This window comes from Chondrus crispus, genomic scaffold (genome assembly GCF_000350225.1).
Source record: "Chondrus crispus Stackhouse genomic scaffold, scaffold_13, whole genome shotgun sequence".
Classification (NCBI taxonomy): domain Eukaryota; phylum Rhodophyta; class Florideophyceae; order Gigartinales; family Gigartinaceae; genus Chondrus; species Chondrus crispus.
The window spans coordinates 590,829-604,041 of record NW_005179004.1 but is presented as its reverse complement, the minus strand read 5'-3'; the positions used below and the strand labels follow the sequence as shown (position 1 = coordinate 604,041).

General features: G+C 56.6%; 2 protein-coding genes; one reads left to right on the top strand and one right to left on the bottom strand.

Annotated features, from left to right (window-relative positions):
* The window catches only part of CHC_T00002227001 (hypothetical protein), a 1,809-nt gene extending 633 nt beyond the window's left edge, over positions 1-1,176 (top strand). Inside the window, exon 1 of the mRNA XM_005713440.1 lies at positions 1-1,176. This exon is cut by the window's left edge and continues 633 nt beyond it. Coding sequence (XP_005713497.1) covers positions 1-1,176 — 1,176 coding nt within the window.
* Positions 1,177-1,189: 13 nt separating this feature from the next.
* Positions 1,190-3,122, bottom strand: CHC_T00009506001 (amidophoribosyltransferase). XM_005713439.1 is given in 2 exon segments: positions 1,190-1,346; positions 1,347-3,122. 1 exon segment carries the CDS (start codon positions 3,120-3,122, stop codon positions 1,347-1,349), a length of 1,776 nt encoding a protein of 591 aa, XP_005713496.1. The 3' UTR covers positions 1,190-1,346.
* Positions 3,123-13,213: the final 10,091 nt, after the last annotated feature.

Below are 13,213 nucleotides of genomic sequence, written 5' to 3'. Positions count from 1 at the left end.
GGGCTGCGCTCCTCCAACCCGCGCCATCTCGCCCCTGCCGCCCCTGGTGACGCTGCGCTGCCCGCTGCGTTTTACAGGGACCCTGGTCGGGTCCCGCGAGACCACCGCCCTGTCGAGTACCGCCCGCCTGTACAGCAGACGTCCGTCGTCAAGAATGTCGTCAACCTGGTCAAGCAGTCCCTTACCCTCGTGCAAGTCGACGGAAACCCCAGTGTTTATCTGGTCGAGTTTGGGTTTGACGCAGATGTCGACGGCTTTATTACCATTTACTACTGCGCGGAAGAGATTATCCACCGCGTCAGGGGTCGGAGAGGGCCCACAGCTCCCGTCCAAAAGGTCAGTTATAAGGGGAAGGGTGACACGTTGCCGGGGAGGACGAGGTTTGGCGTAGGGAGAGGGCAGAGGTACAGGCAGAAGCTAGAGAAGGGCTTGGATGTCCGCAAATACCGCCCACAGGATTTGAGATATAGGCCAGAGGTGGATAGGTATCCTGTCATTATTCGCTTGGAGGCTGTCTATCCTCCAGATTCCGACGTAGAGCAGGACCTGCGCGTCCACTGCCAGACTACGTTTGCCACTATTGACCGCGTTGATGGGCGCCACACTATCCAAGTCGTTGCTCAGCAGGTCCTGGTTGGCGGAACCATTTATCGCGTTCAAGACTTGTACGGCATTGGCGCCGCTGATGTTACAGCGTCGAAAGAGCCTGAAGCACCGGACCACGATGACAGCTATTCTATGGACATGGCCCACGAGTGCGTTATATGTCTCACTGAGCCGTGTAACAGTGCCGTTTTGCCGTGCAACCATTTATGTTTGTGCGACGACTGCGCCCGGATTCTGTGCACCGAGACCGACTACGAGCGACGAAAGTGTCCCGTGTGCCGCACGCAGGTTGTCAGTTTGCTCCGCATCATTTCCCCACCGACTAATGAGCCGAGCGAAGAGTCAAATGGAGGCGAGGCCGGAAGCACTATGCCGGATAATTTCACTGTGGCAGCGACTATCTCGCGCACAGACTCAGATTTACCGACTACGGAAAACCAGCCTGTGACCACAATTGAAATATTGGAACAAGAGGAAGAATGCGAGACCCATCTCGCTATGACTGTGCGGCCGGCCTCGGAAAATGCGACCGAAGGAAACACAGTCGCCACGCCCTCCACCCTAGTATGAGGAGCATATTCGATTACGCACTGTTCGACTTCCCTCTTATTTTCGGAGCTCCTACGAGTATTCTAGAGTTAGTATTCTTCCTACCCACCCATGAGTATCACATGTTCATAAAATACCCTTCATATGCTCAAATTTGATCACTAATCGTGGTCATATCTTAAATAAACCCCTCAAAACCCGGCAGCGAGCTTCGGTGGTGTTACAACTGCAGGTAGTACTGGATAGTTGCCGGAGAAGCACGCGTCACAGAATGTGGGCGCTTCATCCGCAAGAAACTCGTGCATCGCGTCTAGAGGCAAGAAGGCCAACGAGTCTGCCCCAATATATTCACAAGCCTCGGCATCCGTCATACGATTAGAAAGAAGCTTCTCCTTATCCGGTGTATCGACCCCGTAAAAACAACCACCTGTAATCGGGGGGCACGCGATGCGGAAGTGCACTTCCCTAGCACCGGCATCACGTAGCATACGCACAATCTTCTTTGACGTCGTCCCGCGCACGATAGAGTCATCCACAACGACCACCGATCGACCTCGTATTAAGGCTTCAACAGGTGCTAGTTTGAGACGTACGCCGATATCTCTCGCAACCTGTGTGGGCTGAATAAACGTTCTCCCAACGTAATGACTACGAATAATCGCCTGTTGGAATTGAATCCCAGAGGCGGATGCATAACCAAGTGCGGCAGGTACGCCGCTCTCTGGGACAGGGACAATGGCATCGGCATCGGGAACCATAGCAGATGTGGCAAGCAATTCGCCGAAACGGAAACGGCTCATATACACACTTCTGCCAAAAACAACGGAGCTTGGCTTTGAAAAGTAAATGTGCTCAAAAACGCATGCATGTCGTCTCAGGGGTGGAAACGGAAAGGAATTGGTAATGTTCCCCTCGCGATCGATAGAGACCATCTCACCAGGCTCTACCTCCCTCATAAACTTCGCTTCAACAATATCCAAGGCACAGGTCTCGCTTGCAAATACGATGGCCGGAGCAGCCCTTCCTTCAACTTTGAGCTCGCCCATGACCAGCGGTCTGAATCCATAAGGATCACGCACAGCTATAAGGGTTTCCTTGGTGAGGATGAGGATGGAATAGGCACCCTCGACCCTATTCAAAGCATCTGCGGCTTTTCTTGCGACACCACCAGATGAACCAACACTAGTAGCCATAAGATGCAGAACGACTTCGGTGTCGCTGCTGGTGGCGAAAATACTTCCGCGAAGTTCAAGCTCAACGCGCAGGACGTCGGCATTTGTCAAATTTCCGTTATGAGCGACTGCTACTTGCCCCTCGCGAAAGCTAGCTCTAAAAGGTTGGACGTTCCTGACGCTTTTCTCGCCCGAGGTGGAATATCGATTGTGGGCAATGGCAGACTCACCCGCAAGACTGTCACCATCGAGGGCGTTTGCAAAGACCTCTGATACAAGACCCAGGCCCTTATATTCGCGGAGATCCGGGGAGAAGGATTCACCAGACGTGACAATACCGGCGCCCTCCTGGCCGCGGTGCTGAAGCGCGTGCAAGGCGTAGTAGGCGACGGCAGCGGATGACGGGTGGCCCCAGACACCGACGACGCCACACTCTTCGTGGAGGGAGTCGGAGTCGTCGGAGTCGTCGGAAGCGAAGGGTTGGGAGGCGGTCGGCGGAGCTGGGGCGGGTGGCGAGATGGAGGCTTGAAGGCCGAAACGTCGGTAGTAGGTACGCTTTCGGAGGCGGCAGGTGAGGCTGGGACGCGGTTTGGTCACAGAGGATGGAAGCGTAGAGGGCGGGGATGCAAAAGAGGGAGGTGGAGAAAACATGTTGGAGAAGTGTTTTGTGGTTGAGGTAGCGGGAACGGCAGCAGGTGGGGGTTGGCGGGGGGTGACATGGGGGTCCGCCGTTGTTTTCTGGTCAAGAATTTTGTGTAGGGAGAGAGACTTGGTGAAAATATAAGGTGCGGGCATTACCGACTTGATCTCGCGCCCTTTCACGACAAACGGCCTTGTTTTCAGAGTACAGTGTTTATTGTATTTTTTTCTAATACAGGCCGTCCGGGCACAGTACAGTGCGCGAAATTGGCATAAATACACCCCACCTCATTTCGATAAAAAAGCACTTTTGACACTGCCTCGAGAAGCCGATTTGGCAACACCCATGGTACGCGTGTGCGTGAGCGCGAATCTGAAGCCCATTTCCATCAAACAAAAAAGCACTCCCAAGTTATCCCCCAAAATGTGGGCAAAATTAGCATATGAACACGAGAAACCATATGGTACAGTCACTTGCAATGTATACTTCGTAGGGCCACCTTTCTTCTCTAGTAACTCCACCAGGCGCCAAGGAATAGATTTGTAGAGCTTATTCAGGTACTATTCGGAAATAGAACTCCAACAGTGTCTGATTCTGTCAGCGAGGTCTTCCAGGTTGCTAAACTGACGTCCATGACCGTAAACACGGCGAGCAAGCAAGCCCCATACATTTTCGATTCTGTTCATGTCTGGTGACTTCGCTGGATATCCCAATAACTTGACATGTTTCGACGAAAGCCAATTCTTGGTGTAGTTTGATCGATGAGAGGATGCCCCGTCTTGCTGAAATGTCTATTCTTCACCAAGCGTTTCAGCGGCAATAGTAGCGGGTCCTCCTCTAGTACCTCACAATAAAGCGTAGAGTCCATGTTACCTTCAACAAGGATCAGATGAATCGTACCGTAGCAAGAGATAGCACCCTAAAGCATCAAAGATGCTTCTCCCTGGTTTCTTGTCTAAAAGACTTGTTCTTCTAGCCTCAACTCGTGCCAATAGTATGCCAACCCATCTGGCCCATCCAGGTTGAACTTTTCTGGTCCGAAAAAATTACCTGGCGCCAAAAGGCGCTTCCCTTCTCCAGCATCTTCTTGCTTCATTCCAGTCTGGCAATCATGTGCCTCTGGAGCATCTGCGGACGCGTCAGCATTTTTTTGTACTTCAAATGCGGTGCGTCACGTAGTATTTGGTGAACGCGACCGGACGGCCACACCAATGTTGAGGCTTAGCTTTAGCTCCCGTCATGATTTTATCCATTACTAGTGTATTATATCGACGGACGCGCGCGTGCGGAGATTATTAACCGTGCCGCCGTGCACGGTGGACACATGGGCGGGTGTGTCCACGTGTAGGGAGCGCGCGCGTGTACCGACCGGTCGTGGCGTGGCGCACGTGTACAGTAGCCCACGTGTCGTCCGTGCGGTAGTCTACACGTGCTACGCGTGCGCGTTAGCACACGTATCGTCCGCGTGGTAGTCTGTAAGCAACACCCGTGTACAGTAGTGCACACGTGCAGTAGCAGCGTCCGTGCGGTAGTAGTAATTATGGCGCTAGCTTTTCAATTGTGTACAGTACCCAGCACGCACTAGGCGGCAGGTACTGTACTACTGTACTGGGAGAGGTGTCCGAGGCGTCCCTCTGAGGGGTTAAGACCTGGCACCCGTCCCCATCAGTAACCTGGGGCGAGCTCGCCCCCGCCCTCTTCGCGCCTACGTACGTCCGTTTCGGTTGTCTATCGCGCGCGCTGGCTTCTAACCCGTTACCGGTCGCTCCCGTTCACGCACCACGGGGCGACTGCGCGTAACCGGCCAGTGAGCCACTCCCTTTTCGCGAGCTCGTCCGATCGGTTCAATTAGCGCGTCGCGTCCGCGCCGCGTGCTCCATCGCTATAGCCTCCGCCTCTCACCCAACCCAGGGCGGAGAGGAGTTATCCCACAACTAGCGTCCCGCAGCAAAAGCCGCGTTTGCTTCTTAGAAGTTTTTGTTGCGTTGCGAATGCTTTTGCGTTTATCAACCCGCTTTGGGCGCTTCAAAAAGTTTTATACGGCTCCTGGGGACCTGTTAGGCGTTCAAGCGATCTCGCGGACGCTCAAACATTCCCGTTTCATGGCTACAATCTGCCCCTTCTCGAAGTTTGACAGTATCTTTCCACGAGGCATTTTCCTTGCGATGCGAAGTTTTTTTACGGACACACAATGTGCATTGATTATGTATCTAACAATCCCAGGCACCGAAGTCGTTACTCTTTCGGTTTGCCGCCAAGTTTGCATGGTAGTAAATGCTGTACCATATGGTTTCTCGTGTTCATATGCTAATTTCGCCCACATTTTGGGGGATAACTTGGGAGTGCTTTTTTGTTTGATAGAAATGGGCTTCAGATTCGCGCTCACGCACGCGCGTACCATGGGTGTCGCCCTATCAGCTTCTCGAGGCAGTGTCAAAAGTGCTTTTTATCGCAATGAGGTGGGTGTATTTATGCAAATTTGACGCACTGTAGAGCCGCTTCCGTTCCAATCTAGTTCTATTGGAATCTCACAATCAATTACTGCCATTTGTTAAATATTTATCAGTTGATCTTTTGATAAACCAATACTGTACACCAGCCTTGTCAAGTAGAGAGCTAAAACAAACCCCACCGCTAAACTCTGTTCACATCACATGTCTTCAAGAAATAGCAGTACGAATATTTTCAAGGACGGTGATACAAATGGCGAAAGTGATGATGACATCGCTGTCGCTGCACTCATCTGTGGGGGTCCGCTACCGCACGAAAAGCAAAAGAAAAATGCCAGTCTTCGGCGGTTCTCGGCCAGGTTTATCTGCCAAGGCCAATCGGGACTTCAGGACACCTTATTGCAATCTCCAGCAAGACTGTTTCTCGGCCTTTCCGCGATACGACGAGGCTTCAATCTGTAGCATAAACACCCCCAGACGACTGAGGGTGTATGCGCAGTCCGAGGTAGACCCCATTCGAACGGCAAGACGGGTGAAGCACCAGCAAACGAGGCAGGGAAGCGGGCCCTGGTAGCGGTGTGGTAGAGCGGGACGGTCGGGGACGAGCGTCCGCGCGGGCCGATCTACGCCTCGACGCCCCGGAGCAGCGCTGGGTAACGTACCAGCGCTGACGGGCGGCGGCGGACCTAGGCTCGCTCGCGCACGCGTGTGTCCCCTACCCGCTCCCCTCCTCCTAACGCGCGCGAAGGCGAAGGCGCGTGGTTAGAATAAGCTGGGTGGACTGACCTTGGCGGTCGGTTGAGGACGAGTCCGTGCTTGTCCCCCTCCGCCGCCGTCGGTCCGCTCCATATTTAATATACAAAACAATCTATCATAACACTACTGTACCGAGGTACTGTAGTGGGCTACTGTAGTGCAGGTCGGCCTGCATTGTAATACTGACAGCTATGTCGAGGCTGACAGTACACGTATTACCCGTGGTGCGTGCGCACTTCGTTCGCGCGCTGTACACGTGTGCACGTGTGTGCACGTGTCCCTTGTCCCCGTGGTGTACACGTGGACACGCGCGGTTGTACTGTAGAGCGCCGGGCTCTACAGTATGGGATCCCGTTGTTGATCTAATCTAACTAAAAAGAGCCCCCAGGGGGGGTTATACTACACGGCCCCCCCTCAAGCGTGAACGTCCGCGTTCACGGGTGCTTGTAGGAAGAGCCATTTCGGACGCGTCTCACGTTGATCTTGACTTGACCGAGGTTCCATTCGTCCCACCCCGTTTGTCACGTGTCTTCCCGTTCCCCGGTGTTTGCGTGGTCGCGCTTCCCTCTCACGTCCCGCTCCCTTGCCCACCCCTCGTCTTCCCGCCGGTTGGGGGTTCCCGATCCTCGCCGCCGAGTTCTTGCTTCACGCCTCCTGCTACTGTGGTCGTTCCACTGTCGTCAGGGAATGTGGAGTTCGACGCGAGTATGTCGTCCTCTCTCGCGAGTCCGTCCTCCACTCCCATCGCTGTCCCCTCTGCCCCGAAAAGGTCGGTGGCTCCTCATTCCTCGCCCTCCGTGACTCCCTCGGGGCCGCTCTTTCCTCCTTTGCCGACCGTCGCCGGCTTCGTCCCCCCCGAGGGGGACGTCCCGGTTCGTACGGGCGCGGTCGTGCGTCCGTGGTCTACCCCTCAGCCCCTTCAGAAGGTTCATGGTTCACGCACGTCTTCGTCTTCCGTCGAGCTCGTCCCGACATCGGGCGGTCGCATGACCCCTGGATCTCCTCCCCTCGACAGCTCGGCGCCACTACGGGGTCACTTACTCCGAAATCAATAAAGATTATTATTCCGGAGCAGGCATTTTATTGAGCGCATATTTTGAGAGAAAATATTCGTCCAGAAACGGGCTTTTGTAGCATAAACCCCCGGTCGCGTTGGGGGTTTAGCTGTGGTTCTTCGAAGACCTGTGTACGCGAGAGAGGACAAAAACACACACACCAGAAAAGAACGCGGGCGGTGGTAGCGTGGTAGAGCGGTGGGGAGCGGACGCGAACACAGTACGCGGTAGAGCGGTTCGACGCGCTCGACGCCCCGGGGCGGCGCTAGTTAGCGTTCTAGCACCGACGGGCGGAGGCGGATCCAGCTCGCGCGCGTACGTTCGCGACCGCTACCCGCGTTAGTTTCTAGGTAACGCGCTTGCGTTAAGAGAACGCGTTTAGAATAAGCGGACGGGGTTAGACCTGCGGTGGAGGATCTGGTACCAAGCCCGTGCTTGTCCTTCTCCTCCCTCCGCCGCCGGTCGCCCTGTCATTTAATATACAAGTAAATAATCTATCATAACATATACTACAGTATCTAGGTAGCGCCTTACACGGTAAGCTCGCGCGCCTTACTCCGGATCGTCACGCTGTACACATGCACAGCGAGCAGCAAGCGCGTACTTACAGCCGCGCGCACACGCGCTGTAAAACGTGTCATGGGTGTACAGTAGCCGCCCCCAGCAGTAAATAATCCCCTTCGCGATTATGCTACATAGCCCCCCCCTTAGGCGTGAACGTCCGCGTTCACTCTTTTGGTAGGGAGCGAGGGGGGGGTTCTAGTCGAGAACGACGAGTCGAGTACTCATGCTTCGGCATCCACACGTCCACTTCGACCCTCGGCCCGGGGTGTATGCACCGCGTCTAGCACTGCCTGTGTCTATCCGGTGCGCGCTTCTGATCCCTCATTCACCGTCACGGTCCATCTACATGGCCTCTTCCATCGCCCGTGAAGGCGTGCTGGGCCCCGTACGACCAGCAATACGCGATTTGCGTTGCCGCGGTGTGCTCTAATGAGCGAGTAGGTCCAATTTTTCCCTCTGCGTCGCCGTCCGGTCCTTCGTGAGGCTCTGAGCGTGTTCTTGCGCATTCCGGGGTTCGACCCGTCATCAAGCGTGGATCCCCTCATCCCCCTTCCGCTTCCCCTCGAACTCTTTCCGATACCCTCGCATTGCCCATCCGCGAGTGAGCCGCAATTGTTGTTCCGCCTCGTACCTCCCCTCCTGGGTTACGGCCTAACGCGTTCGTGGAGGTCAGCGGTGACCTATCCATCCGTGCGTGTGCGGCGTCCCCGTGTGTCATGCGCGCGAGCCGGTCTGAGGGCGCACTCATTAGGACGCATTCAGTATGATACGGCGCAGGGGCAAGCGGAGTGCATACGCTTTGCTCGTTGGCTCGGCGGTGCGTCGTGCGTCCTTCGTGAGAGACGAAATCGGGGTGTAGAATGCAGATGCGTGCGCAACCGACGCGAAAAAGGGAGAAGTAGTCGGGAGAGCCACCTCGAGGACGGTAGCCGGAAACTGCTTCCGTGCAAACCGTACATACTCTGAGTCAAGCAGCGGTAGGCGTGGTATTGTAATCAGAGGACACGTAAGCGATTTTCAGTCTTGTCTCGGCAGACTGCTTTGTACTCACATTCGAGATGTCTCTAATGGGCTCTGCGTATGAACTTGCGTTGTGGTTTTCTTTCAGTGCAATTTTCTTCTCTTGTGGTGCTGGCTGATACAGAGGCTTCGTGTTCTGCGGTGCCACCGTTGTGGTTACTTGCGCCGTGGCAAAAAAGGGGTATTGAATGTCTGTGGCTGAGGCCGTGGCTTTGGCTATGCTGCATAGGTGACGTAGTCGACATGAGAGGCTCTTGGGGCATCGAGGAGAGCACATCCGGTTCTTGCTTTCGTTTCCCAGCGAGCATTATAGGCTCTGCAGAAGCCTTTGGCCAAGCATTAGCCCCGGCATTACTCCGTCGATCCGGCTTTCCACGTCTCACACGCAGACTCGCGGTTCCGAGTCGCTCTGAATACCCGCCTGGACTAGGCTTTTGGTCTCCGACTAGAACGGCCCTCCTTCTTGTCTTCACACGCGCTCTCGTTGTCCGTAACACGTGCGGAGATGGGCCCCGTTCGGCGTGTCTGCGGCCGTCCTCTCTGGCGTGACCTGGGATCTGGCAGCCTGCACGCCACGCCATATGCTGAAAATGTGCTGACGAGGTGAAAATTTGCCCTCCATTTTTTTCCATTTTTTTTCTTCCACAGCCACGACGGCGGCGGACGCGTCAACTGATCGAGCGCCAAAAGCTCTGCCCCGCACCCCGCTAGTCGCGGGCTGTCCTGTCGTGCCGCTGGAGGTTTTTGCTCTTGGCGCGCTCTCTTCCCGTCTCACCGCGCTCGGTCCTCCTCTTCAGATGCCCAACCACGTCAACGACAGGAACTCGGGCCCGCGGCCTTCGGGCTCACTTCCTGACCCGCTATCGACCCTGTCGGCCAGCGACGCCGGTCGGGGTACCACAGTGTCGCCAAGTGCCTCGGGGAACCCTTTAGGGGAACACCGTTCCCCGTTCCAGAGGGCCCGCTCACGCGATTCCACGGTTTCAGTCGTTCTCGACGTCTGTGCGATACCTGCCTCGCAGGGGGAGAGCGCGTCCATGCCGCGCGTAGGCGGTTTTCCGTTGGCTCCCGCCCCCACGGGGATGCTTTACCAACCCGAAGAGGGTTCATACGGAGCCTGTGGGAGTTGCCGCTGTCCCGGAGCGCCGGTCAGTGAGCGCGTACGCACTGGGGCGGAGGACACCACCGCCGCGCTGTCCACCACCGAGTGGTTGGGGATGCCTTGGGAAGGTTCCGTGCCGCTCCCCCTCAGCCGACTGCGCTACCCGTGGCGTCGTCATGCGCGGATTCGAGTCACAGTGGCGGAGTTGCTAGCACGTTCTTGCCTCCGCCCAGATCTCGTGCGCATTCGTAAGATCCATGAGGCGGGCTTCGCGGCGGAGTCGTCAGCGGCTCTCGGCCGCCTTATGGCCGAGGGTGGGGGCACGGCGTACCAGGTGCCGGACGAGATTCCTTGCGATCGCACCTTCGCGTACAGCCCGGCGGAGGCGGAGTACATCGATCGCATGGCCTCCGCCATGTTCTCTGGCCCCCGCGGTGGTCCGTACCAGTTCGTGTTGTCTGGAATCTCGTCGCTTTACGTGTGCCCTCGGCCGTACGCGTATTCCAAACCACGCGTGTCTCTGCAAAAGTCCGCGAGTGCGTTGATGCGCCTCCACGGCATTGCGGTGGCGCATCACGATTGGTCGGCGTACAGGAGGATCGATGAAGTCGACGGTCGCGTTTTCCGTTCCGCCTCGTTCGAAGGGGGGCTCACCCCCGCTGACTTCCCGGCCTTACCTGACGCGGTCCGTACTTCCTTCCCCTCTTTGGGCATCCATCCGCTGCTACCGTTCATCCTGAAGCATTTTGGATACGCATGTCTCGACCGCCGCCATCCCGCTTGGGGCCTCCTCACGTATAACTGCGAACGCGAATGGGCTTGGTCTATGACCAGCGCCATAATGAGCGAGGTCTGCGTCAACCGGCGGTTGTTTATCCAGCCCCCCGCCACGCTTGCATATTTGGAGAGGGTCGCTATGGGACTTCCAAATGTGGCACTCCATCCTCTGGAGTGGCATTCTACGCACTTCCTCTGGACCTTCGGCTCTGCCATTGAGCTTCTGCAACGTGCGCTTCGCGTCGACGAGGAGGCCCGGCGCTTGTGGACTGACTTCACGTTCGGCGAGCGGGCGGCGTTCCTGCAATACGATATTCGAAACGATACGTTCGCGTCCTCCTCCGAATCGGGTCCGACAACTCTCCCTCGTACGGGCACGTTCGGGGGCGTAGGCTCCGAGGCGCGTGAGGCGCGGCGCAAGAGGTACCGCGATTTGGACGCGGTTAGTCCGACCCTCGACGTCGTAGGTGGTACGCCTTCCCGAGTTGCCAGGCCGTCGGTGGCTGGCCCTGCGGCGAAACCGGCTCCTGTCGTGCCCCCAGTTCCGCCCCTGGCGCCGCTGGGGTGTGGGCCTATCCGCGGGTCCGAGGTGCGCGACCTCCCCGTTGCCCGGCGCGAAGTGGCAGACATACCCAAGCTCTCTCGAGCTCTGGGTAATTTACGGGACCGCGCCTGGTCGGTCGGGGAATTATTGGTAACGTTGTCCACCTGGTTCTTGGAGCGAACGGATGACGCGCACCGCCGAGCCAGTGAATGCGAGCGGCTGTCATCGGAGTTACAGCTCGCTACAGAGGAGTTACGACGGTCTCGGGAGGATAAGCTCCAGCATATGGACGCGTATGAGCGCGCGTGCGCTGACCGGGACCGGTACCGCAGGGAGCGTGACGCACTCCGCAACAGCAGAGCGATGTCTTCCCGCGGGGGTGTCCTCCCGCCCCTGAACCCTACTCCTGTGTGGCGGGAGCCTGTCCGCGATCCGTACGCGCACATTCCAACCTACGCCGAGGTGCATGAGGTCCCTCGTCATCCCAGCTATTGTCCCCCGGACCCCTACGGTGCGGGTCCGGAGGGTGCCCCGGGTAGGGCTAACCAGTGATTTCGAGACTTGGTCATAGTTGCCCGTCGGTAAGTAGTCGTGCGTGTAGATGGTTACCGTAAAAAAGAGGGCTGCTCAACGGCCGTCTTCTTTGCACCATTCTTTTGCAACGCGTCCAAATTTTGCAACGCAGCAAGTTATCTTGTGGCAGTGCCGACCGTTTCACACATCACAGAGGCGGGTTGGCGAATCGTCCGATAGCACGCCGTACCTCCCGTCTCAGCTGACGGGGGACCTTTCTACAGCGCCATCTGCGCGTATCGCTCCTTACGCGACCTCCTCCGGTCTCCTTTTTGGCACATACCCTCCCCTGTCTCGCTGTGCTCGACGGGTGACGACGAGTGCCAGAAAGCAGCGGTCAGCGCGGGCAGGGGCCACGTGAAGCATGGGGGGCGTGCCTGCGCGGCGCGACATGCGCGCGTACGCATAGGACAGCCGGATGCTCTTGATCAAATCACATAAAATTTTCCGAAAAAACTCCGGAGGCAATTTTTGGCCAAAAATCCGGCATGATCGGTGATTGGTGCGCTCTCGTGCGCGTGCCAAAAATTTCCGGAAATTAAAATACGATGGCGTCGGGCGTAGCCCCTGCGGTGGCACGCTGCTCGGCGTACAGTACGAATGCCATGCCGAGCTGCAGCGCCCCAAGAGGAGCTGCTTCCTCGCTTCCGCCGGGACGGCCTCTGCATACGGCCTGCGCTTTCGCTCGTACTCTGCAAACGCCTCGAGGTGCCCATCGTTGGATCCGAATACGTCTAAGGTCACCATTCGCACCGCGAGTTTGTACATCATCCATGGCATGCAGTTTGTTTCGCAGAGGAAGATGTATCATGACGTGTGGCATGAGATGGATAATGCGTCGGGCTATTTGCTGGCCAGGGGAATGCAGATCGAGTTTGAGCATGTCGGAGAGGTGGCGGCGATCGATGAATGGAATCAAAGAGCACAGGAATTGGCGAAGGGTGCGGCGGGCGGTGAGCCGCATATTGATAAGTTCTCAAGGTGTGTGACTTGCGAGATTGACCTCGATGATGGCTTTGTCACTGTTGTCTCGCATTTTAAGGATATGCACCTCGATCCAGCGCCAAACGAGGAGGAAAACACTCCCGTGCGTGCCATGCCGAAGGAAACATACAACTGCAAACTCTGCTCCAGAGTCCTGGCAGACGGCTTCGCACTTCAACAACACTTGTTGGATAAACATGGGCGTTAGGGCGCTGCTTCTCACCAACAGTGATCCAGCCGAGTCGCCTTCTCCTTTTTTTTCCACGCCCTGCCTCTCATGGGACATGAGTAGGAGAAGGTAAAACTCATGTCCATGCTGACGATGCGGTGTCTCCGGCTGCGTCGCCCCTGGCCTCCAGTCCCATTATTAAAAATGTACACAAGGTTTCTGAAGGACAAACTCTTCCATCTCAACACTGCT